Source organism: Coregonus lavaretus (assembly GCF_964263955.1).
Source record: "Coregonus lavaretus genome assembly, chromosome: 30".
In the NCBI taxonomy this organism is placed as follows: Eukaryota; Metazoa; Chordata; class Actinopteri; order Salmoniformes; family Salmonidae; genus Coregonus; species Coregonus lavaretus.
Genome location: NC_140017.1, coordinates 6593022 through 6619904, shown reverse-complemented (window position 1 = coordinate 6619904; position 26883 = coordinate 6593022). Strand labels below are relative to the sequence as shown.

Below are 26883 nucleotides of genomic sequence, written 5' to 3'. Positions count from 1 at the left end.
GACCTCTACCTCTTTCGGCAATCAGCCAGAGATGCTGAGCATGGTGAAGTGAGGGGGGGATATGCGAATGAGAGGAGACTTGCTTTGACTGATTTGCATGCATCTCAAGGCACTACCATGAAAATGTTAGGTGAGAGGATATTTCCTGGAAAATGGTCTCGGGGCATGGAGAATAGGCAGGAACGTGAGCATACTGGGGTTTAAAAGCAATTCCACATTGTGCACACTGATATGTGCTGCTGGGCCAGAGAACATGGTGTCCATTAAAATCAGACTGAGCCAGCCGACACACACTACTCACACACAGGCAGAAATGTGAGCATACTGGGGTATAAAAGCAATTCCACATCGTGCACACTGATATGTGCTGCTGGGCCAGAGAACATGGTGTCCATTAAAATCAGACTGAGCCAGCCGACACACACTACTCACACACAGTGGACTCAGTCAACTCACAGGTCAATGTCAGAGAAATATAGGGCAGATATTGAATATCATATGTTAATAACTGCCTTCACAATAACCATGTATAGTTGATGCCGATGAGACCATAATAAATGCCAGCAAACAAACCTTACATTCGTAAATCATTGGCGAAATGTGTTCATCTTGTATAGTGGTCAGAGTTGATGCATCATGCTTGGCCGAGTGGAATAATCCTGAATTAACATGCACTATCAACAAGAACCTGGGAGGGTAAACTGACCCAGGGTGTCTTCACACTCTCATTTCAACAGATTCAACTTGGGCCTGACAGAAAGGATTGCAGATATATTCAATTTTTTTATTAACATTTGACTGAATACATTTTTACACAAGTGCTGTGGCAGCCTCCCAACTAAAACATTTTATTTGAATATCTGCACATGAATGACATTCAGAATACAAGCAATTTTCATATTAATGTGTTCTCACAAAGAAATGGAGAGTGTGTGTGGATGCGAGGGACCTCCTGTTAGTGTGCTTCTCCAGGGCTCTGGCTATTGTGAAATGCTCTGCATGCAGTCCTCATGTCAGTCAGGTTCAAAGGGCGGCTGTAAGCACTGCCCCACTGAACTGCTATAATCATACTCTACTCTCTTGGCCAGCTGGGATATTTAACAGGCAATCCACACTCCTGGACCAGAAACGTGTGATTAATATTTACAATACATTTTGAAACTTGTTTCTATCATGAAGGAATACATTTGAGTATCTGGGTAAATGGATGTCAAATGCCAAAATAGTAATTCTACAATGGGAGGGAAGAAGAATATAGAATGCAGAGGAGTATTTTTAACTGGGGGTTATGGCTAAGAAGATGTATAATTTATCTTTGAAACCATCACATAGAACTTTGGTATCTCAAAGGATCCAAGTAAATCTGACACTGTCACTTAAGTATACTGTCTAAAATATGATTCTAAGGCACGTTATTGCTTTTTTTTATAATCATCTTAGATCTCTGATTCAATATTATTGACATTGTTCACATAATGACGTCTGGTGAAACATTGAAATCACTATTCAATCCAATGAATCAATGGTCCTCTCTGAAATAATTTAAACTAAAGACAAAATATAATTATATCGTCACAAATGACAGGGTCCTTACCATGAGAAGGTGGTCATCCAATGCAGCCCACCCACATGCACAGATTGTTTTCCAAAACCACATCCATAGCTTTCACAGCTGATTGAGGTTGAAAATAATTTTTTTTTAGCTAGCTAGCTAACGTTACCATAGTTGCTAGATAGCACAACATAGCTAGCTAGCTAGCTAAGGACGCTGCACTAACTCAGCAGCTAACACAGGCAGCTGTTTCATGGAAACTAATTTTATTATAATGTCAATTTTAAGTATTTAGTGTTGTGTGCATTGAGTCTGTGCACGATAGCTACCATGCCATAGCCTACATTGCAAATTAAGTGTGACTGGCTCATGACATTTAACCTTGGATGTACGCAGGATTGCCAGGTCTAGCGAAAATTTATGGACCAATGACCTCTCAAAACCCACCCACAAGGCCTGAAAACAAGCCCCAAATGTTTTGGGGCAGCAATGACTTGTCACATTTATCCAATAAACAATTTTTTCATAACATTATTGAGCGAATTAAGAAGGAATATCGATGTAATTTGTATAATAATAATTGCGAGTTTAAGAATATGTCCCAGAGAAATTATAATTCACCCTTATTAAACTCGCCAGATCATTTTCCATCAATGGATGTCGATTTAATTTGTTTGACTGCAATGATTAAGCAATAAGGCCTGAGGAGGTGTGGTAGGCTATATGGCCAAAATACCCTTGAGGTGTCTTATTGCTAATATAAACTGGTTACCAACGTAATTAGAACAGTAAAAAGTATTTTTTTGTTATACCTGTGATACACCGTCTGATATACCACGGCTTTCAACCAATCAGCATTCAGTGCTCAAACCACCCAGTTCATAATTGTAAATAAATCCTGTTTGCCCATGTGCATAACTATAGATAATTCCGACAGCAGAGTTTGAGTGATGAAAGTTGGGCAGAGGATCTTGAAATCTCTTTGCAAGAAACACCTGGAAAACTTCAAAAAACAATTGTTCTGGCAATTGTGCAATTATCATGTGCCAGATGTTAAGACTACAAACCGTTCTAAACGCCCTATTTGCGAGATTGACCAGTTATTTCAATAGGTATAGGCTACTAACAAAGATCTGGGTTTATAATTGCGATTCAACTTTGCCATGGTTTGCTGAGCTAGATACAGGTAGCCTATAGCCCCTGATATGCCTACATCTAATTTCAGGTTAAAGTCCACAATTAAACTTACATTAAATGTGGAGAATGATACATTTGCAATAGAGCTGTGACCATGATCACAATTGATAACTTCCAATTTAATTAACTAAACATGGCCATTAATAATTGCATAATAACACAAGGCCATAACAAAAATAAACTGAAGATATAGGCCAGCACCAGGTAGGTTACACAAGTGGCACAAATTGATTTGCAATGCATCCAGCAATATCGTCATTTCAACATATTTATTGTATCAAAAGCAAGGCATATAAATTAATAGCCCACTTGATGGACAACAGATGCAAATGTATAATTCTCCACATTTAATGTCAGTTTCATTGTTGACTTTTTCCCATAACAGAAGCAGGCGAGGGAGTTCCATAACTTTCATTTTCAGCTTCCAGGAATTGTGTACAGATCAGTGGAGGCTGCTGAGGGGAGGACAGCTCATAATAATGGCTGGAACGGAGCAAATGGAATGTCATCAAACACATGGAAACCATGTGTTTGATGTACACTGCTCAAAAAAATAAAGGGAACACTTAAACAACACATCCTAGATCTGAATGAATGAAATAATCTTATTAAATACTTTTTTCTTTACATAGTTGAATGTGCTGACAACAAAATCACAAAAAAATTATCAATAGAAATCAAATGTATCAACCCATGGATGTCTGGATTTGGAGTCACCCTCAAAATTAAAGTGGAAAACCACACTACAGGCTGATCCAACTTTGATGTAATGTCCTTAAAACAAGTCAAAATTAGGCTCAGTAGTGTGTGTGGCCTCCACGTGCCTGTATGACCTCCCTAAAACGCCTGGGCATGCTCCTGATGAGGTGGCGGATGGTCTCCTGAGGGATCTCCTCCCAGACCTGGACTAAAGCATCCGCCAACTCCTGGACAGTCTGTGGTGCAACGTGGCGTTGGTGGATGGAGCGAGACATGATGTCCCAGATGTGCTCAATTGGATTCAGGTCTGGGGAACGGGCGGGCCAGTCCATAGCATCAATGCCTTCCTCTTGCAGGAACTGCTGACACACTCCAGCCACATGAGGTCTAGCATTGTCTTGCATTAGGAGGAACCCAGGGCCAACCGCACCAGCATATGGTCTTACAAGGGGTCTGAGGATCTCATCTCGGTACCTAATGGCGAGCACATGGAGGGCTGTGCGGCCCCCCAAAGAAATGCCACCCCACACCATGACTGACCCACCGCCAAACCGGTCATGCTGGAGGATGTTGCAGGCAGCAGAACGTTCTCCACGGCGTCTCCAGACTCTTTCACGTCTGTCACATGTGCTCAGTGTGAACCTCCTTTCATCTGTGAAGAGCACAGGGCGCCAGTGGCGAATTTGCCAATCTTGGTGTTCTCTGGCAAATGCCAAACGTCCTGCACGGTGATGGGCTGTAAGCACAACCCCCACCTGTGGACGTCGGGCCCTCATACCACCCTCATGGAGTCTGTTTCTGACCGTTTGAGCAGACATATGCACATTTGTGGTCTGCTGGAGGTCATTTTGCAGGGCTCTGGCAGTGCTCCTCCTGCTCCTCCTTGCTCAAAGGCGGAGGTAGCAGTCCTGCTGCTGGGTTGTTGCCCTCCTACGGCCTCCTCCACGTCTCCTGATGTACTGGCCTGTCTCCTGGTAGCGCCTCCATGCTCTGGACACTATGCTGACATACACAGCAAACCTTCTTGCCACAGCTCGCATTGATGTGCCATCCTGGATGAGCTGCACTACCTGAGCCACTTGTGTGGGTTGTAGACTCCGTCTCATGCTACCACTAGAGTGAAAGCACCGCCAGCATTCAAAAGTGACCAAAACATCAGCCAGGAAGCATAGGAACTGAGAAGTGGTCTGTGGTCACCACCTGCAGAACCACTTCTTTATTGGGGGTGTCTTGCTAATTGCCTATAATTTCCACCTGTTTTCTATTCCATTTGCACAACAGCATGTGAAATGTATTGTCAATCAGTGTTGCTTCCTAAGTGGACAGTTTGATTTCACAGAAGTGTGATTGACTTGGAGTTACATTGTGTTGTTTAAGTGTTCCCTTTATTTTTTTGAGCAGTGTATTTGATACCATTATACTTATTCCGCTTCAGCCATTACCACGAGCCCGTCCTCCCCAATTAAGGTGCCACCAACCTCCTGTGGTACAGATCCTTGCGAAATGGGGCCGTGCATTATCATGCTGAAACATGAGGGGATGGCGGAGGTTGAATGGCATGACAATGGGCCTCAGGATCTCGTAACGGTATTGTGTTCATTGTCCGAAGCTTATGCCTGCCTGCCTGCCCATACCATAACCCCTCCGCCATCATGGGGCACTCTGTTCACAACGTTGACATCAGCAAACCGCTCGCCCACACGACGCCATACACGTGGTCTGCAGTTGTGAGGCCGGTTGGACGTACTGCCAAATTCTCTAAAATGACGTTGGAGATGGCTTATGGTAGAGAAATTAACATTCAACATCTCTGGCAACAGCTCTGGTGGACATTCCTGCAGTCAGCCTGCCAATTGCACACTTTCTCAAAACTTGAAACATCTGTGGCATTGCGTTGTGTGACAAAACTGCACATTTTAGAGTGGCCTTTTATTGTCCCCAGCACAAGGTGCAACTGTGTAATGATCATGCTGTTTAATCAGCTTCATGATATGCCACACCTGTCAGGTGGATGGATTATATTGGCAAAGGAGAAATGCTCACTAACAGGGACGTAAACAAATTTGTGCCCATATGAGGGCCATAAACAATACCTTGTAATGCTTAAACTGCCAGAAAGATTCAAATCTTACCTTTCTGGTAAAAATAGTTCTAAATTGCTGAGGTGTAGTCTATTTTGAAGACACAAGCTCAAGTACACAGTACAAATATGATAGAAATATGAAAATATGACAAATCATACTATTCAACAAAACTGTGGAATAGGGCATGAAATTATTGAAATTATTTCTAAATATAGTAACAATCAAATTATAAATGACTTACTTTACTATTTCACCTTTCTTATAACTGTAAAATAAATGTGATCATACTTAGTGACAGTACAAAATTGGCACCATTTCATAACTGACTGAGCATTTTCTGCCCAGCATCCTCTGAGCGACACAGACTCAATTCAAATGCTTGCTGACTCATTACAACTTCAGCTTTAAGCACAAAGTGGTTTTGTCTCGCTGTGACCAAGAGAAAGTGGTCTTGTTTAAATTCTACGAAATAATATTGTATTGTTTCATGTTGAGCGTCTCTAAATCCATCTATGAACATCACAGCGTGATGAGATTGCTTTTGCTGCAATGGCTAGGGTCTCCTATTTCATATGCCATATTGTAATCGGAGCTGCAAGGTTCACAACCAAAGGAAGTCAAACCTTTGTCTGCATAGGCCAGAAAATGTGATGTGTCGCTCCCTATGCAAATGAGGTGTCAGATTTCACAGAGAGCACAGCAATTGATGTTGCGCCGTTCACAGAGCACTCTGTACACAAATATATTGGTCAGAACCGGTCCAGAACTGCTCAAAGTCCCCTAAATAGGGGACTTAACGTTTAAGAGGTGTTAAAAGGATTATACATGGACTGTGAGCTAGGAGTTCTCGGCATCTGTGCTATGCAATTGCTTCCTGTGAAGAGATAAAAACAGGTACTGTTTTTATTAGTTACCATTGTCTAAATCCAGATGGTACAGTAAATTGAGTGTGGGAAATGGGTTGATCACATAGCAAGGGCTGTCATGAGCCGTATTTTCATGCGTCCCCTATTTACTCGGCCTCCTGTCAGATTGCCAGCATCTGTGCACTCTCCCAGTAAAGAATTATGAACCGAGACACAATCACTGAGCACAGACAGGATGTAATTGACACTTACACTCACACACACACACACACACACACACACACACACACACACACACACACACACACACACACACACACACACACACACACACACACACACACACACACACACACACACACACACACACACACTTACAAACACCATATGACACTATATAGGCTACTGTAGATGCAGGGTTTATATATTTAGAAAGTAAAATATACAGTGCCTTCAGCAAGTATTCATACCCCTTGACTTATTCCGCATTTTGTTGTGTTACAGCCTGAATTCAAATTGGATGAAATAGATTTTCTCTTACCCATCTACACACAATACACCATAATACAAAAATATCGAATTTACAGAAGTATTCACACCCCTGAGTCAATACTTTGTAGTAGTACCTTTGGCAGCGATTAAAGCTGTGAGTCTTTCTGTGTAAGTCTCTAAGAGCTTTCCACACTTGGATTGTGCTATAATTGCCCATTATTCTTTTCAAAATTCTTCATGCTCTGTCAAATTGGTTGTTGATCGTTGGTAGACAACCATTTTCAGGTCTTGCCATAGATTTTCAAGTAGATTTAAGTCAAAACTGTAACTCGGCCATTCAGGAACATTCACTGTCTTCTTGGTAAGCAACACCAGTATGGATTTGGCCTTGTGTTTTAGGTTATTGTCCTGCTGAAAGCTGAATTCATCTCCCAGTGTCTGGTGGAAACCAGACTGAACCAGGTTTTCCTCTAGGATTTTGACTGTGCTTAGCTCCATTCCGTTTCTTTTTTATCCTGAAAAACTCCCCAGTCCTTAACGATTACAAGCATACCCATAACATGATGCAGCCTCCACTATGCTTGAAAATATGAAGAGTGGTACTGAATTTGCCAAATTTTTTGCAGCATTACTTTAGTGCCTTGTTGCAAACAGGATGCATGTTTTGGAATATTTGTATTCTGTACAGGCTTCCTTCTTTTCACTCTGTCAATTAGGTTCGTATTGTGGAGTAACTACAATGTTGTTGAGCCATCCTCAGTTTTCTATCACAGCCATTAAACTCGTAACTATTTTAAAGTCACCATTGGCCTCATGGTGAAATCCCTGAGTGGTTTCCTGAGTTAGGAAGGACGCCTGTATCTTTGTAGTGACTGGGTGTATTGATACACTATCCAAAGTGTAATTAATAACTTCACCATGCTCAAAGGGATATTGAATGTCTACTTTTTATATTTACCCATCTACCAATAGGTGCCTTTCTTTGCGAGGCATTGGAAAACCTCCCTGGTTTTTGTGGTTGAATCTGTGTTTGAAATTCACTGTGACTGAGGGACCTTACAGATAATTGTATGTGTGAGGTACAGAGATGAGTGTCACGCCCTGGCTCTGGGGACTATGTTATGTTGAGCCAGGGTGTGTAAGTCTATGTTTAATTTTCTATGTTGGTCTGAGTGACTCCCAATCAGAGGCAACGAGTGTCAGCTGGGTGTCTCTGATTGGGAGCCATATTTAACTGTTTGTCTTGCACTTTGTGTTTTGTGGTTTCTTGTTCCGTGTTGGTTTGTTTTTGTAACCAAGAAAGTCACGTTTCGTTGTTTTGATCGTGTGATCTTGATAAAATAAATATGTTTGCTTTCAACGCTGCGCCTTGGTCCTCTCCCTCCTTAGACGATCGTGACAGAAGAAACCACCTTAACCAGACCAAGCAGCGTGTTCAGGAGCCATCGCTGGCAGATCTCCGTGGCAACCACGACTGGATCAAGCAGCGTGACGAGGAGAGAGGATGGACGTGGGAGGAGATGATTGCGAGTCTGGCAAGAGGGAGGAGAGACCCCCAGGGAATTTTTAGGGGGGGGCTCACGACGTCGGGGCAGCAGGTGTACGGGTTAGAGCGGTGCAAAGCGTTGGCAGAGAAGGCCGCCAGGTTAGGGGGGCCACTGGGCACAGAGGAGAGGGAAAGTGTGGAGGCACGGCGAGAGGTACTGGGGTGTGTTACCAGTCCGGTCCGGCCCGTTCCTGATCCCTGCGTGGGGCCAGTGGTGTGTGTCCCCAGTACGGTCCGGCCTGTTCCTGCCATTCCCACCAAGTCAGTGGTGCGCGTCGTCAGCCCAGCCCGGCCTGTTCCTGCCATTCCCACCAAGTCAGTGGTGCGCGTCGTCAGCCCGGCCCGGCCTGTCCCTGCTCCACGCACAAGGCCTACGGTGTGCGTCGCCAGCCCAGCCCGGTCTATTCCTGCTCCCCGCACCAAACCTACAGTGTGCGTCGACAGCCCAGCCCGGCCCGTTCCTGCTCTCCGCACCAAGTCTGTGGTGCGCGTCGCCAGCCCAGTCCGGCCCATCCAAGCTTCCCGCACCAAGCCAGTGGTGTGCGTCGTCAGTCCGGCACGGCCCGTGCCTGCTCTCCGCACCAAGTCTATGGTGCGTTTCGTCAGCCCTGTCCGGCCCGTTCCTGCTCTCCGCACCAAGTCTGTGGTGCGCGTCGCCAGCCCGGTCCGGCCCGTCCAAGCTCCCCGCACCGGGTCAGTGGTGCGCGTCGTCAGCCCGGTCCGGCCCGTCCAAGCTCCCCGCACCGGGTCAGTGGTGCGCGTCGTCAGCCCGGTCCGGCTCATTTCTGCTCCCCACACCAAGTCAGGGGTGCGCTTCGTCAGCCCGGTCCGGCCTGTTCCTCCTCCACGCAGCAAGCCAGGGTTGTGCGTCGTCAGTCCAGCACAACCCGTGCCTGGGTCATGTCCGGAGCCGGATCCGCCGCTGAGGCGGAGTGCCCACCCGGTCCCTCCCCTGTTGTGGTTGTTTGGCGCGGCCGGAGTCCGCGCCTTTGGGGGGGGGGTACTGTCACGCCCTGGCTCTGGGGACTATGTTATGTTGAGCCAGGGTGTGTAAGTCTATGTTTAATTTTCTATGTTGGTCTGAGTGACTCCCAATCAGAGGCAACGAGTGTCAGCTGGGTGTCTCTGATTGGGAGCCATATTTAACTGTTTGTCTTGCACTTTGTGTTTTGTGGTTTCTTGTTCCGTGTTGGTTTGTTTTTGTAACCAAGGACGTCACGTTTCGTTGTTTTGATCGTGTGATCTTGATAAAATAAATATGTTTGCTTTCAACGCTGCGCCTTGGTCCTCTCCCTCCTTAGACGATCGTGACAATGAGGTAATAAAAAAATCATGTTAAACACTATTATTGCACACAGAGTGAGTCCATGCAACGTATTATGTGACTTGTTAAGCAGAATTTTACTCCTGAACTTATTTAGGCTTCCCATAACAAAGGGGTTGAATACTTATTGACTCAAGACATTTCAGCTTTTCATTATTAATTTGTAAGTTTGAAAACATAATTCCACTTTGACATTATGGGGTATGGTGTGTAGGCCCAGGACAAAAAATCTCAATTTAATAAATTTACAATAAGGCTGTAACACAACAAAGTGTGGAAAAAGTCAAGGGGTGTGATTACTTTCTGAAGGCATTGCATACGACACATTGATTGCTCATCTATCTATTTGTCAGTGTTGGATGCACATTATACTAGCACATATGGAATATTAATAATCACCATTTATAATAACTGTTCATCAACGTTAGTACTATGTAGCTACTGCATTAAACACACACATCCAGCAATTATATTGGAAAACAATATTCTCCATCACCCTCCACTCTCCTCTAAAACAGGTCGTCACAAAGTGGCCAAAGCACTTTCCCTCCCTCAGTCCCATAGACATGTTCCATCAGCCAGGGCTGGGCCTGTTGTCCTCTACTGAGATAGACTACCGATATGCCCAGTTTGCAAAAGGAGACCATTAGTGAGATATCACTTTCAGGGTAATAACATCACAATGTGACCTTTTTCTATTGTCAGAGTACACACCGACAGCTATTAGAGCAACTCCACATCCTGGCCTTTTTTAAGAGCCAGGATGTGGCAACATCATGCTTATATGTCATCATTGTTTTAGTCCTGCAGAAGTCAGCCTTTTAGATGGTATTTGCTTGAAACATGTTAATAAATGTATCTTAATCATTTAGCATTAAAGTTAAGATTAAGAACATCTTATGAAGGCATACTTCGGGATTTTGGCAATGAGGCCCTTAATCTACTTCCCCAAAGTTAGATGAACTTGGGGATACCATTTTTATGTCTCTGTGTCCAGTATGAAGGAAGTTAGAGGTAGTTTCGCGAGCCTATGATAACTAGCATCAGCGCAGAGACTGGAAGTCTATGGGTGTCTGCTAGCATGCTCTGACTCTGGGGAAGTAGATAAAGGGCCTCATTGCCAAAATCCCAAGGTATCCCTTTAAGGCAGCATTTCCCAAACTTGGTCCTCGGGACCCCAAGGGGTGAACATTTTGCTTTTTGCCCTAACACTACACTGCTGATTCAAATTATCAAAGCTTGATGATTAGTTGATCATTTGAATCAGCTGTGTAGGGCAAAAACCAAAACGTGCACTCCTTTGGAAACCTTGCTTTAAGGAGTCTTGTGTGGCGCATGGTCCGATGAATACATTGCAGAATGTTAACTTGTTTAAGAACGTACGATTCATCTACATGTTAATTTATTCACACAGGGAATGAGCTCAGAGTCAGAACATTTAAAAGGGACAGACAGCGGACATCACCAGAGAGTTACAACCGCAGGGAATCCAAGCCTAAAGACTGATCAAATGGTCACAGTTCTCATTAAAGGGGACATACAGTGCCTTCGGAAAGTATTCAGACCCCTTGACCTTTTCCACATTTTGTTAGGTTAAAGCCTTATTCTAAAATTGATTAAAATGTTTTTTTTCCTCATCAATCTACACATAATACCCCATAATGACAAAGCAAAAACAAGTTGACATTTTTGCTAATTTATTAAAAACAACAAACTGAAATATCATATCATAAGTATTCAGACCCTTTACTCAGTACTTTCTTGAAGCACCTTCGGCAGCGATTACAGCCTCGAGTCTTCTTGGGTATGACGCTACAAGCTTGGCACAACTATATTTGGGGAGTTTCTCCCATTCTTCTCTGCAGATCCTCTCAAGCTCTGTCAGGTTGGATGGGGAGCGTCGCTGCACAGCTATTTTCATGTCTCTCCAGAGATGTTTGATCGGGATCAAGTCCGGGCCGTGGCTGGGCCACTCAAGGACATTCAGAGACTTGTGCCGAAGCCACTCCTGCGTTGTCTTGGCTGTGTGCTTAGGGTCGTTGTCCTGTTGGAAGGTAAACCTTAGCCCCAGTCTGAGGTCCTGGAGCAGGTTTTCATTAAGGATCTTTCTGTACTTTGCTCCGTTCATCTTTGCCTCGATCCTGACTAGTCTCCCAGTCCCTGCCGCTGAAAAACATCCCCACAGCATGATGCTGCCATCACCATGGTGCCAGGTTTCCTCCAGACGTGATGCTTGGCATTCAGGCTAAAGAGTTCAATCTTGGTTTCATCAGACAAGAGAATCTTGTTTCACATGGTCTTTGAGTCTTTAGGTGCCTTTTGGCAAACTCCAAGCGGGCTGTCATGTGCCATTTACTGAGGAGTGGCTTCCGTCTGGCCACTCTACCATAAAGGTGGAGTGCTGCAGAGATGGTTGTCCTTATGGAAGTTTCTCCCATCACCACAGAGGAACTCTAGAGCTCTTTCAGAGTGACCATCGGGTTCTTGGTCACCTCCCTGACCAAGGCCCTTCTCCCCCGATTGCTCAGTTTGGCCGTGCGGTCAGCTCTAGGAAGAGTCTTGGTGGTTCCAAACTTCTTCCAATTAAGAATGATGGAGGCAACTGTGTCCTTGGGGACCTTCAATGCTGCAGAAATGTTTTGGTACCCTTCCCCAGATCTGTGCCTAGACACGATCTACGGACAATTCCTTCGACCAAATTTGTATTTGTATTTATTAAGGATCCCCATTAGCTGCTGCCAAGGCAGCAGCTACTCTTCCTGGGGTTCTGCAACATTAAGGTTTTTGCTCTGACATGCACTGTCAGCTGTGGGACCTTAAATAGACAGGTGTGTTCCTTTCCAAATCATGTCAATTCAATTGAATTTACCACAGGTGGACTCCAATCAAGTTGTAGAAACATCTCAAGGATGATCAATGGAAACAGGATCCACCTGAGCTAAATTTCGAGTCTTATAGCAAAGGGTCTGAATACTTCTGTAAATAAGGTATCTCTGTTTTTTGTTTTTAATAAATTAGCAAACATTTCTAAAGACCTGTTTTCGCTTTGTCATTATGGGGTATTGTGTGTAGATTGATGAGGAAATTGTTTTATTTAATCAATTTTACAATAAGGCTGTAACGTAACAAAATGTGAAAAAAGTCAAGGGGTCTGAATACTTTCCGAAGGCACTGCATACGACACATTGAAAATCAGAAAATAAATGTGATTTTTATTGTCATTTTGCATAATATCATGCATAAAAACTGTTTAACATCACGACTCAAAGGACCCTGAACTGAAAACATAAATTATGATTTTCCATGTTGTTCAAGGAGAGGTAGTCCTTCACAAAACAAAAAAAACACACGGCAGGACCAAGCCAATTACAATTCGTCTGAGAACTGATTAGATTAATGCTGTACGCTGTTGAGCCCCTGACTCTTGGCCCCTGTCGGAATTTACATGGGTAAATTCAGACAATAGCTTAGAACGTTATGAAAAACATTATGTCTGCTGTGGCATTGACATAGGTCATTAAAAGGGTCAAGCACGGTCTCAAAACCACAGTAATAATAAAACATATTGTTCCATAATATTACTGGCAAACAGTGCTATTGTGACAGGCAAAATAAATCCAGCCAAAATGCGAGCCAGCACTCACCTCTTTCTCTCCACAGATATTGCTGATGATGGAATTGGAAGCAGGGCTGGCGGAGGGACCCAGGACTGCCACCACTCCCTTAGACAGGATCTGGCACACTGTCAACACACAGAGACAAGCATCCAGTCAGATAATCCAGGACAGGACAAAATACCACATTCAGCCTATTAAATAGGTGTTGCATGTTGCTTAGTGTGTAGTTTTCTCCTGCACTAACAGTCTGAGCCAGCGGTTCCCAGTTCATCTTTAATAAGTAGGAGGTTTTGGGGTTTGCTGCCTATTAACTTGATCATGCTCTATTGATGTATTAACTTACAGCTGCTCTGTATAAGATTTCACCTCACCGATAGTAGATTTACGGCTATAGATTACAATATGACAGATTGAATGGGGGTGCAATGATTAGCAACAGGGTGGAATGAGATCTGGTCATATGGACGTTTTTGCTAACCATTTAGAATCTCATGTCAAGAATCCTTCTTTTTAAGATAACAATTGAGGACGAAAGTAGTACTTAAAAGTGGCATGTAGGAGTTAGTGCCAACCAAAATTTGCTGCCATGCAGGGGCACAATGACCTGGTTAAAATAATAGCTGAGAACTACATTAAATCTAAACCTATCATATATTTTATCAGTCTTCCGAAAGCATTTGTGATCTCTCTTTTCTAACATTCACCATCACATTTAATCAGTGTCTGAAAGGGAAGAAGAAGAAATACAAAATTTCCTATGCACTCCCCTTCACACAAGTTTGGGCTTTAATCTTACTTGCAGGGGAAACAAAATGCAATTTCAGGTGGGGCTTGATCCCTGTCTTTCATTAAGATTCTATTATAGTGAGGAGGACTGCTGCCTTAAGATGTCGGCATGCACCCTATTTCCTGTGTAGTGCATTTCTTTTGACCAGGGCCCATTGGGCTGCCACATAGGGCTCTGGTCAAAAGTAGTGCACTATATAGGGAATAGGGTGCCATTTGGGATACAACTGGAGGGAGACAGACTGGCTGAGGTGGTGGATGGGCCATTAACAAACACCAAATGAGGGTAAAGATTTATAAAGGAAGAGTAAAGGCGGACCATTTTTGAGCAGTGGAGCAAAGCTCAGGATCCTCGCTGAAAGAGATAGAAAATGTACAGGAGCAGTGAATCAAATGATTAATAAATAATCCCTTTGTCATCCAATGGAGTGTGCCGTACACTCCCCTCCTCCTCCTCTCCCACTCACCTACCCATCTCTCCTTCATTTAAAGCACATTTGCACCTGTCTGCATGGCTTCACCGAACTACAAAGTGACCGGATTAGCCTGACAGGCACAGTGCCACTGGCCCCATGAGGCTTTTTACAGGTGGGCATTTTCTATTTTACACAGGGAACAGAATGGCCTTTTCTCATTTGGATAAAAGTCTGTCCTCCACCCTCTCTCCTCCGTCCTCTCTCTTCTGTGACCCCGGAAACCGATTAGTGGTCCAGTGGTAAAGGAGAGTGTCAATTCGTTAGTAGGCAAATGGAAGACAGCTCCCCTCCTCAATAGTCTCCTACTTGAGTCCTTCGTGGAAGAGTTTTGAAATCAGCCACACTTGTTCAGCTTTGCTACTTATCCTTTTCTCTATAAAATGTCTTGCACAACTAGCTACATTTGTTTTGATCACTTTATGTATTTATTTTGGGATTCCATCCGGAAAACGTGCGATGATGTGCGATTGGATAAGGACAACCATTTCATAAAAGCGCATTTTCATCCACTTTCCCTCTCCTCGATTACCTTTTTCAAAAGGAGGCCAGAGTGGACGGAGGAGAGAGGATGCAGTAGTTGAGCAAATGCAATTGAGAAAAGGCCAATGTATCCATTTGGGATTCTCTTCTCGCTCCTCCTCGGTCTATGGCCAAAGCAATTTACAGTCGTGACAAGTAACAACTTTTCCAATATGAGTGTGGATAGGGCTGTTGCGGTGACCTTATTACCGCCACACTGGTGGTCACGAGTCATGAAGGCAGTCAAATTCCACGTGACCGTTTAGTCATGGTAATTAGGCTTCTCCAAGCTCTGATGCTGAAGATGGTCATTAGTAGCCTACCAAACTTGCTAACTGCCAGGTACTCCGCACTCTATTGTCCCTCTAATCACTCTGACATCAATGCAAATGTAATCGAAAATCGAATCATGAGAGCCCATGAGCTCATGTTGCGCAACATTTCTATAGGCTATGCAATTGCACGAGAAAACAGAGTGATGGCCTCTACTAAAAAGAGGAGGATCCCATCAGCTTTCTATAGGCTAGGCCTACTATATTTTTTCTCAACTTTCCTAATATTAAGCACATTGCTTATCTTTACAACAGGAGTATAGCCTACCTGGCTTGCATGAAAATGAACCACGGGAAAAGAGTCCTCCATTTGCTATTTAAGTGCATAGATGACATTTTTGATACAGGTGCATGATAATGGTCCATTCTAAATCAAAACAAATTTCACACATATCTTATTTAGTATATGTAAAGACAAGATTAAATCAAGAATAGTCTGATGGGTGACAATTTAGCCTATCACTTGTGAATTATCTATCAACACTTGTGAATGATGCCCACCATAAGAAACAATGTATTTTTTTGCGACTTTTTCTAATCATAGTCACACACCTCATGTAGCCTAGCCCATAGGCCTAAATGTTTTGATAAGGTTTGTATCCCAACTAAAGTGGCCAAATAACTTCTTAAAATTAAGCACATTAATCTGCTTTACAAGGGGTGTAGAGGCTAACTGGCATACATACAGTGTATTCGGAAAGTATTCAGACCCCTTGACTTTTTCCACATTTTGTTACGTTACAGCCTTATTCTAAAATTGATTAAATAAAACAAATCCTCATCAATCTACACACAATACCCCATAATGCCAAAGTGAAAACAGGTTTTTTAGAAATGTTTGCAAATTTATATACAAAAAATATATAAAAAAATACCTTATTTACATAAGTATTCAGACCCTTTGCTATGTTTCTACAACTTAATTGGAGTCCACCTGTGGTAAATTCAATTGATTGGACATGATTTGGAAAGGCACACACCTGTCTATATAAGGTCCCACAGTGCATGTCAGAGCAAAAACCAAGCCATGAGGTCGAAGGAATTGTCCGTAGAGCTCCGAGACAGGATTGTGTTCAGGCAACGATTTGGGGAAGGGTACCAAAAACATTCTGCAGCATTGAAGGTCCCCAAGAACACAGTGGCCTCCATCATTCTTAAATGGAAAAAGTTTGGAACCACCAAGACTCTTCCTAGCGCTGGCCGCCCGGCCAAACTGAGCAATTGGGGGAGAAGGGCCTTGGTCAGGGAGGTGACCAAGAACCTGATAGTCACTCTGACAGAGCTCCAGAGTTCCTCTGTGGAGATGGGAGAACCTTCCAGAAGGACAACCATCTCTGCAGCACTCCACCAATCAGGCCTTTATGGTAGAGTGGCTAGACGGAAGCCCCTCCTCAGTAAAAGGCACATGACAGCCCACTTGGGGTTTGCCAAAAGGCACCTAAAGGACTCTCAGATGATGAGAAACAAGATTATCTTGTCTGATGAAACCAAGATTGAACTCTTTGGCCTGAATGCCAAGTGTCACATCTGGAGGAAACCTGGCTACATCGCTACGGTGAAGCATGGAGGTGGCAGCATCATGCTGTTGTCACAAACGTTAACGGATGAGACGGACCAAGGCGCAGCGTGATAAGCGTACATATTTATTAAAGTACACAACACGAACAAAACAACAAACAAACGATACGTGAAGTCCAAGGTAGACTAATAACATACCTATACGGAACAAGATCCCACACAGACTGGTGCCAAACGGCTGCCTAAGTATGGTCCCCAATCAGAGACAACGAACTACAGCTGCCTCTGATTGGGAACCACCCTGGCCAACATAGATCTACACGATCTAGAAACTCAAACATAGAAAACTAAACATAGAAACTACACACCCTGGCTCAACATTTAAGAGTCCCCAGAGCCAGGGCGTGACAGTACCCCCCCCCAAAGGTGTGGACTCCGACCGCGCCCCATAAACATAACAGGGTAGGGGCCGGGTGGGCATTCCGCCTCGGAGGCGGATCCGGCTCCGGGCGTAACCACCACCTTCTCTCCACCTCCCTGTTGCGCCCCTGGTCTGGTCTGGCACCGCTGACTGGAGCTGGACCCGACGACAGTGGAACGAACTTTACAGGCTCCGGACTGGAGCCGCTGGCCGGAGCTGGACTGGGCACAGGTGGAGCGGATTGCTCTGGCTCCGGAGTGGATCCACTGACTGGAGTTGGACCGGACCCCGGTGGAGCGGATTGCTCTGGCTCCGGAGTGGAGCAGCTGACCGGTGCCGGACCAGGCACTGGTGGAACAGGCACGGGCCGTGCCGGACTGGACACACGCACCACTGGCTTGGTGCGGGGAGCAGGAACGGGCCGGACCGGGCTGACGACGCGCACCACTGGCTTGGTGCGGGGAGAAGGAACGGGCCGGACCGGGCTGACGACGCGCACCACTGGCTTGGTGCGGGGAGCAGGAACGGGCCGGACCGGGCTGACGACGCGCACCACTGGCTTGGTGCGGGGAGCAGAAACAGGCCGGACCGGGCTGGCGACGCGCACCACTGGCTTGGTGCGAGGGGCAGGAACAGGCCGGACCGGGCTGACGATGCGCACCACTGGCTTGGTGCGGGGAGCAGGAACGGGCCGGACCGGGCTGACGACGCGCACCACTGGCTTGGTGCGAGGGACAGAAACAGGCCGGACCGGGCTGGCGACGCGCACCAATGGCTTGGCGCGAGGGACAGGAACAGGCCGGACCGAGCTGGCGATGCGCACCACTGGCTTGGTGTGAGGGACAGGAACAGGCCGGGCTGGACTCGGAATACGCACCACTGGCTTGGTGCGGGGAGCAGGAACGGGCCGGGCCGGACTGGGAACACGCACCACTGGCTTGGTGCATGGAGCAGGAACAGGCCGGGCCGGACTGGGAACACGCACCACTGGCTTGGTGCGGGGAGCAGGAACGGGCCGTACCGGACTGTGGACACACACCACTGGCTTAGTGCGAGGAGCAGGAACGGGTCGGGCCGTACTGGGAACACGCACCACTATCTTAGTGCGGGGAGCAGGAACGGGCCGGACCGTACTGGGAACACACACCACTGGCCTTGTGCGGGAAGCAGGAATGGGTCGGGCCGTACTGGGAACACGCACCACTGGCTTAGTGCGGGGATCAGGAACGGGCCGGACCGGACTGGCGACAAACACCACTTGCTTGGTGCGAGGAGCGGGATTGGGTTCCCTTATAAACCTCCGCTCCTTCTGCTGCCTAACCAGCTCCTCTCGCCGTGCCTCTACACTCTCCTTCTCCCTTATCGCCTCCTGTAGCTCCTCCCTCTGACCAATTAACTCCTGCTCCCTCTGGACCAATATCCCCCGTAACCTGGTGGCCTCCTCTCCTAGTCTGCAGATTCGCCCTGTCGCTGCCTCCTGCTGCCTTGTCGTCCACGCCGTGTGCCCCCCCACATTTTTTTCTTGGGGTTGCCTCTCGGGTGTCCGTCGTCGGCACGGTTGGCGCCATTTCTTCTCTCCTGCCTGGGCATTTACCTTCGCCCATGGCCCTTTCCCTGCGAATATCTCCTCCCATGACCACCATTTGCCCAACTGAGACATCGCTATTCTCTCTTCCTGGGCACGCTGCTTGGTCCTGTTTTGGTGTGATCTTCTGTCACGAACGTTAACGGATGAAATGGACCAAGGCGCAGCGTGATAAGCGTACATATTTATTAAAGTACACAACACGAACAAAACAACAAACAAACGATACGTGAAGTCCAAGGTAGACTAATAACATACCTATACGGAACAAGATCCCACACAGACTGGTGCCAAACGGCTGCCTAAGTATGGTCCCCAATCAGAGACAACGAACTACAGCTGCCTCTGATTGGGAACCACCCTGGCCAACATAGATCTACACGATCTAGAAACTCAAACATAGAAAACTAAACATAGAAACTACACACCCTGGCTCAACATTTAAGAGTCCCCAGAGCCAGGGCGTGACAGCTGTGGGGATGTTTTTCAGCGGAAGGGACTGGGAGACTAGTCAGGATCGTGGGAAAGATGAACGGAGCAAAGTACAGAGAGATCCTTGATGAAAACCTGCTCCAGAGCGCTCAGGACCTCAGACTGCGGCGAAGGTTCACCTTCCAACAGGACAACGACCCTAAGCACACAGCCAAGACAACGCAGTAGTGGCTTCGGGACAAGTCTCTGAATGTCGTTGAGTGGCACAGCCAGAGCCCGAACTTGAACCCGATCGAACATCTCTGGAGAGACCTGAAAATAGCTGTGCAGCGATGCTCCCCATCCAACCTGACAGAGCTTGAGAGAATCTGCAGAGAAGAATGGGAGAAACTCCCCAAATACATGTGTGCCAAGTTTGTAGCATCATACCCAAGAAGACTTTAGGCTGAAAATCACTGACAAAGGTGCTTCAACAAAGTACTGAGTAAAGGGTCTGAATACTAATAGAAATGTGATATTTCTTATTTTTATTTTTAATACATCTGTAAAAATGTATAAAAACCTGTTGTTGCTTTGTCATTATGGGGTATTATGTGTAGATTGATGAGGGGAAAAAAACAATTTAATCAATTTTAGAATAACGCCGTAAAGTAACAAAATGTGGAAAAAGTCAAGGGGTATCCGAATGCACTGTAAACAGCGCGTGAGTTTCAAGTTTGGGGAAGATAATTTTCACCATAAAAATGCACCTTTATAATAAAAGCATTACATGCATAATTGCATTTGCTGTCACTTTTGATAATGGTGTTTTCCGCTAATGGGACATTCGTGCTTATAGCCTACTACCCTGTGCCCATTGCTGCGCTTATAATGTGAAGAAATAGCCTAATAGTTTATCAACATTTTAAGGTAAACATTCTGATCTGTTGCGTCACCCACATTGCGTAAAAAAGGTTTTTTGATGCTAGTGGTTGTATTATTTTGGGATCTATCGCATCCCACAACTGTCCCAGACTATGTTTGGAATATTTATTTCTCACACAGAATAGAATAGGTCAACTTATGTACTATGGGGGATAGTAGATTGACATAGGCTAGTGCTTGTGAGCTGACGAAAAGTAAATGTGGACAGTTCTTCCAATATCTTCAATATGCACCTCGGAATTGGATAAGGACCCATTGTGTCTGTCTTCACTTGTAGCCTGTGAGAAAGACCAGATCACGTGATGGAGAGCCATGTGAGTGAGAGGTGATTTGGAGCGCTCAGCAGTCAGGGAGAAGGGCGCAACGGCCACTGGCCGCAAAAGGCATGGATTTTTATAGGGTGCATTATGGCCACACAAAGGGGATGCCGCCGTGAAATTCTAGGCATTATCAAGTGCTTGTCAAATTGTGAATGAGTGACTAATGTAGTGTGTACAGCCTGCGCAGAAAAAAACCCAGAGCTCATGCCTTTCAAGCGACTACATTTTTATAAAAACATATAGTCCAACGTTTGTAGAACGACTAAAGTTACATTAATAACTCTAAATTAAGCATATAGGAATACAGTGGGGAAAAAAAGTATTTAGTCAGCCACCAATTGTGCAAGTTCTCCCACTTAAAAAGATGAGAGAGGCCTGTAATTTTCATCATAGGTACACGTCAACTATGACAGACAAATTGAGATTTTTTTTTCCAGAAAATCACATTGTAGGATTTTTTATGAATTTATTTGCAAATTATGGTGGAAAATAAGTATTTGGTCACCTACAAACAAGCAAGATTTCTGGCTCTCACAGACCTGTAACTTCTTCTTTAAGAGGCTCCTCTGTCCTCCACTCGTTACCTGTATTAATGGCACCTGTTTGAACTTGTTATCAGTATAAAAGACACCTGTCCACAACCTCAAACAGTCACACTCCATACTCCACTATGGCCAAGACCAAAGAGCTGTCAAAGGACACCAGAAACAAAATTGTAGACCTGCACCAGGCTGGGAAGACTGAATCTGCAATAGGTAAGCAGCTTGGTTTGAAGAAATCAACTGTGGGAGCAATTATTAGGAAATGGAAGACATACAAGACCACTGATAATCTCCCTCGATCTGGGAGATCTCACCCCGTGGGGTCAAAATGATCACAAAAACGGTGAGCAAAAATCCCAGAACCACACGGGGGGACCTAGTGAATGACCTGCAGAGAGCTGGGACCAAAGTAACAAAGCCTACCATCAGTAACACACTACGCCGCCAGGGACTCAAATCCTGCAGTGCCAGACATGTCCCCCTGCTTAAGCCAGTACATGTCCAGGCCCGTCTGAAGTTTGCTAGAGTGCATTTGGATGATCCAGAAGAGGATTGGGAGAATGTCATATGGTCAGATGAAACCAAAATATAACTTTTTGGTAAAAACTCAACTCGTCGTGTTTGGAGGACAAAGAATGCTGAGTTGCATCCAAAGAACACCATACCTACTGTGAAGCATGGGGGTGGAAACATCATGCTTTGGGGCTGTTTTTCTGCAAAGGGACCAGGATGACTGATCCGTGTAAAGGAAAGAATGAATGGGGCCATGTATCGTGAGATTTTGAGTGAAAACCTCCTTCCATCAGCAAGGGCATTGAAGATGAAACGTGGCTGGGTCTTTTCAGCATGACAATGATCCCAAACACACCGCCCGGGCAACGAAGGAGTGGCTTCGTAAGAAGCATTTCAAGGTTCTGGAGTGGCCTAGCCAGTCTCCAGATCTCAACCCCATAGAAAATCTTTGGAGGGAGTTGAAAGTCTGTGTTGCCCAGCGACAGCCCCAAAACATCACTGGTCTAGAGGAGATCTGCATGGAGGAATGGGCCAAAATACCAACAACAGTGTATGAAAACCTTGTGAAGACTTAAAGAAAACGTTTGACCTGTGTCATTGCCAACAAAGGGTATATAACAAAGTATTGAGAAACTTTTGTTATTGACCAAATCCTTATTTTCCACCATAATTTGCAAATAAATTCATAAAAAATCCTACAATGTGATTTTCAGGATTTTTTTTTCTCATTTTGTCTGTCACAGTTGACGTGTACCTATGATGAAAATTACAGGCCTCTCTCATCTTTTTAAGTGGGAGAACTTGCACAATTGGTGGCTGACTAAATACTTTTTTTCCCCACTGTCCCTATTTCTTTGTTAACCGCTCAACACAGAATAGCCACATGTGCGCACTCAATCAAATCGTTTGGAGAAAATATCCTTTCTATTTTATTCAGCTTTGTTCAATTGTATTCTTCATACTATAAAATAATGCCACGGAATTCTAAGCAAATCTTTTCTGCTAAATTAACTAGTGTAGCCCACAGCCATTTGGCATAGCCAGATCAGGATCTAACATAAGGACATCTCAGAGTATGCTATTCTGTTCTTCTGAAATAGACTACATTTTCTTCATATCACGCTTCTTTAGACCTGTCTAAAATAAATAATGTATTTATTATGATGGTGTAGGCTATATTACATGGATTTAGACCTTTTAAAATGTAGATGTTCAAAGGTCAGCATCAGTGGCTTGTAGGCTATGTGTGGAAGCCAGGAGATGCTAAATGTGTTTATGTTAATTAACGGTCAATTACAGTGAGACCGATAGTTTTTTTTCTTGACAATCACCGGCTGCCAAGATTTTGTGACCGCCACAGCCCTAAGCGTGGATCATTATAATGGAATTCTGCACCACTTCTGTCTAATCTTGGTCAGTGGGTTGTCTGGAGTCCATTCTGTTAGTTTACAATTGATTCCCTCAAATCAATACATTCTTATTGAAAGCCGCAGCAGCTGCAAATAAGATAGAGGCAACGTATGCACGGGAGCTGGAGTTCAGCTCTGTGAACCCACATTCAGTGGTGGAAAAAGTACCCAATTGTGATACTTGAGTAAAAGTAAAGATACCTTAACAGAAAATGACTCAAGTAAAAGTGAAAGTCACCCAGTAAAATACTACTTGAGTAAAAGTCTAAAAGTATTTGGTTTGAAATATACTTAAGTATCAAAAGTACCGCCGATGTCCCAATTCTGTTTGTAGCGACCGAACCGTTTGGGCTACAAACTAATGTGACCCCACTGTGGAAACGGGAGATTTTGACGAACAAGATGCTTCTCTGTTTTGCTCTAGGAGCCCCACAAGTGTCACGGGACTCGTCTGAAGGGAACCGGTAGTTTTGTGCCTACCCCAAAAAGGGGTTAAATATGTGTATAAAATAAATTGATAATCATATTTCAGAGCTTTCTTATATCTCCTAGATAAAGGACAAACACTTCAAAACCTTGTTTCTTATGATAGATTTTTTGACTTGTTTTTTGCCATTTATGAATGTGTTATTCAATGCGTTTCTCTGGGCTTTAGTAGTAAAGGCCAAATTCAATATCAAAATCATTTTTTTTATACCTTAAGGGGTCCTAAAATTCTAAATCAAATAGCTAAATGATATGTTAAAGCACACTATAAGGAGTATAATGACACCTGTAGCGGAAACATGCAACAGTAGCCTGAGTAGCAATCTGTTTAGCAAACTTTCCACTCCTTGTACTCCGCAACATGAGCCAAAGGGAAGAAAGAAAAACATTATCCACCCAGTGTCACTATGGCAACACACAGTACGTATACTTCATGTTAGCTAAACAGACTGGTAAAAGTTATTTATAATACCAGCACTAAAATCAACTTGTTGAAATGTTAATGCATTGTTAAAATTTCATTGCACTGTATCCATCCACAAGGTCATGGCGATAGACTAATTGACATTACTATTAGGATTTTTCCAAATCCTAGCACATTACATGGCCAAAAGTATGTGGACACCAGCTCGTCGAACATCTCATTCCAAAATCATGGGCATTAATATGGAGTTGGTCCCCCCTTTGCTGCAATAACAGCCTCCACTCTTCTGAGAAGGCCTTCCACTAGATGTTGGAACATTGCTGCGGGGACTTGCTTCCATTCAGCCACAAAATCTGCACTGATGTTGAGATTAAGATTTCCCTTCACTGGAACTAAGGGGCCTAGCCCGAATCATGAAAAACAGCCCCAGACCATTATTCCTCCTCCACCAAACTTTACAGTTGGCACTATGCATTCGGGCAGGTAGCGTTCTCCTGGCATCCGCCAAACCCAATGTCCGTCAGACTGCCAGATGGTGAAGCGTGATTCATCACGCCAGAGAATGCGTTTCCACTGCTCCAGAGCCCAATGGCAAACGAGCAGTTATTGTGCTGACGTTGCTTCAAGAGGCAGTTTGGAACTCGGTAGTGAGTGTTGCGACCGAGGACAGACCATTTTTACTTCAGCACTCGGCCATCCCATTCTGTGAGCTTGTGTGGCCTACCACTTCGCGGCTGAGCCGTTGCTCTTCAGTACGGGCCATTCTACTGCCAATGTTTGTTTATGGAGATTGCATGGCTGTGTGCTCGATTTTATACACCTGTCAGCAATGGGTGTGGCTGAAATAGCCGAATCCACTCATTTGAAGGGGTGTCCACATACTTTTGTATATATAGTGTATTTACTGTATATCTTCAGGGTTGTCATTCAAACAGCTAGGTGTAACCAAGGAAACAAAACGAGGTCCAAAATCAAAAATCCAGACATCAACATACCTTTTGACTCCTGAAACATCCAAATATGACAGCTCATTTAGCTTTTTCACACAGAGAGAACCCGTCAGCTATTTTCCAATAATTTGTTTGCCACTGTTCTCGCTACTACAAATATTCCTAAACAAGATAGACTTATCTCGTTGTACTCAAGGGATTTCTGAAAGCGGGGGATAAAAAGGGAAGATGGGCACTGAATTGAAATGACTGACGGAGGGACGAACGACCGGCAGACAGACAGACAGACAGACAGACACTGACAGACAGCAAGACAGACCCTGACAGACACTGACAGCCAGCCAGCCAGACAGACAGACGTTCCAATGTGGCACTCCGTGACACATTGGTCTTTCACTTTTTGAAAATAATGACAGAGTCGAAAGCAACCTCGTTCTCCCATCCTCGCCCGCCCACTACTTACTGGTCTCTCCCATCTCATATTCACTGTCTCTCAGCAACTCAAAGATGTCCACCTCCAGCTTGCCCGTTGTGGAACGGTTACTGGACCGGTTGATGCTGTCCTTCGCCAGAGTGATGGCCAATCGTTCTCCCCGGCTGCACTCCATTGGGTCGTCAAGTATGGCGGCTGCAGAAGAGAAGGGGAAGAAATAAAACATCATCCACTCTGGCAGAAGGGCTCTTTGGCAATCCAGTGTCACGATGGCCCACATTGGCAAGACACAGTACATATACTTCATGATTTCCTCAAACAAACTGTGCTGCAAATCATGCAGAACTACAGAGATAGCCCTGTTATATCATTACCAAATGTGAATATCGTTTTCTGTCAGTATAAACAAGTGACTTTTACTTGCAACCAGTTGAGAAATGTGGCTTCGCTGTGTGCCCTAGTAAGCAAATGAGCAACTCAGTGGGCGATTAACAACACAGTTTTAGGATAATTGACGAGGCACATTGTTTATAGGTTGCAATCCTGAGTGCGTCCCAAGACAGCAGGTTCAGGTTCAACATTCTAGCGTCATTCGACAAATTAGATTAGGGTTAAGTAAAAAAAACATTACATTTGATGTATAATTAAATCGACGAGGCATGTGAATCCTGAACTCACCAATATCACCATACTGTAACTAAAACCAAACTGGGAATTGAGAATATGAACTGTATAATTCCCTCCAAAATTCCCTCCAAGCTTTAGCATTTAAAACCTGCTTAAATGCAAAATAATAGCTTTCTTTCCGTAGGAATGTTGCCTGGCGGTGAGGTCAATCAATGCATGTACAGACGTGTGTATAACTGACCTCTGCATTTCTCTATGCTCTGCGTCAATACATAGCTCAACCTGTACAGCAACATGATAGGTTCCTCTAAAGAGCAGGTCATTTGCCTGTCATTTTTGTTGAAAGATAATTGAAAAAACATTCACACTCCCAGGCTCCATTTTAACAGCAATCACAGCTATTACTGCTTTCCCTGAGAGTTGTCCAGCGAGTGAGATTAATAGCACTGTACTTAGATACAGGATCGGATCTAGATGGAGGGCAATGAGAGTGTTTATAATTACTGTAGCATTAGAGCTGATAAACCACAGCCACGGTGGGATAAAACTGGCCTTTTCCCATGCAGATCACACAGATAAAACTAACCCAAGTTCACTTTGGTCAAGGAGACAACCATTTATCCAGAGCAGCCTTGGTAGTGGTCCCAGCAATTAGGGATATTTACAAAGATTCAGATGAAGGTATAGCAAAAGGTTGCCTGAGGTTTATTTATCAATTTATTTGTCAATTTATCCCTTATTTTACACTTCATTAAACTTTTGGTAAATAAGGGGATGCAAAGATCGACATGCTGGATTAGTCAGAGTGT

General features: G+C 44.6%; 1 protein-coding gene across 1 annotated transcript in view; it reads right to left on the bottom strand.

Moving 5' to 3' along the window:
* LOC311105862 (glutamate receptor ionotropic, kainate 4-like) overlaps window positions 1-26883 on the bottom strand; it is a gene marked incomplete at both ends in the record, with an annotated part of 245044 nt that overhangs the window by 144501 nt on the left and 73660 nt on the right. Inside the window, 2 exons of the mRNA XM_084148080.1 lie at window positions 13405-13502; window positions 25478-25642. Of these exons, the coding sequence (XP_084004206.1) occupies window positions 13405-13502; window positions 25478-25642 (263 nt within the window). The remainder of the gene's footprint in view (window positions 1-13404; window positions 13503-25477; window positions 25643-26883) is intronic.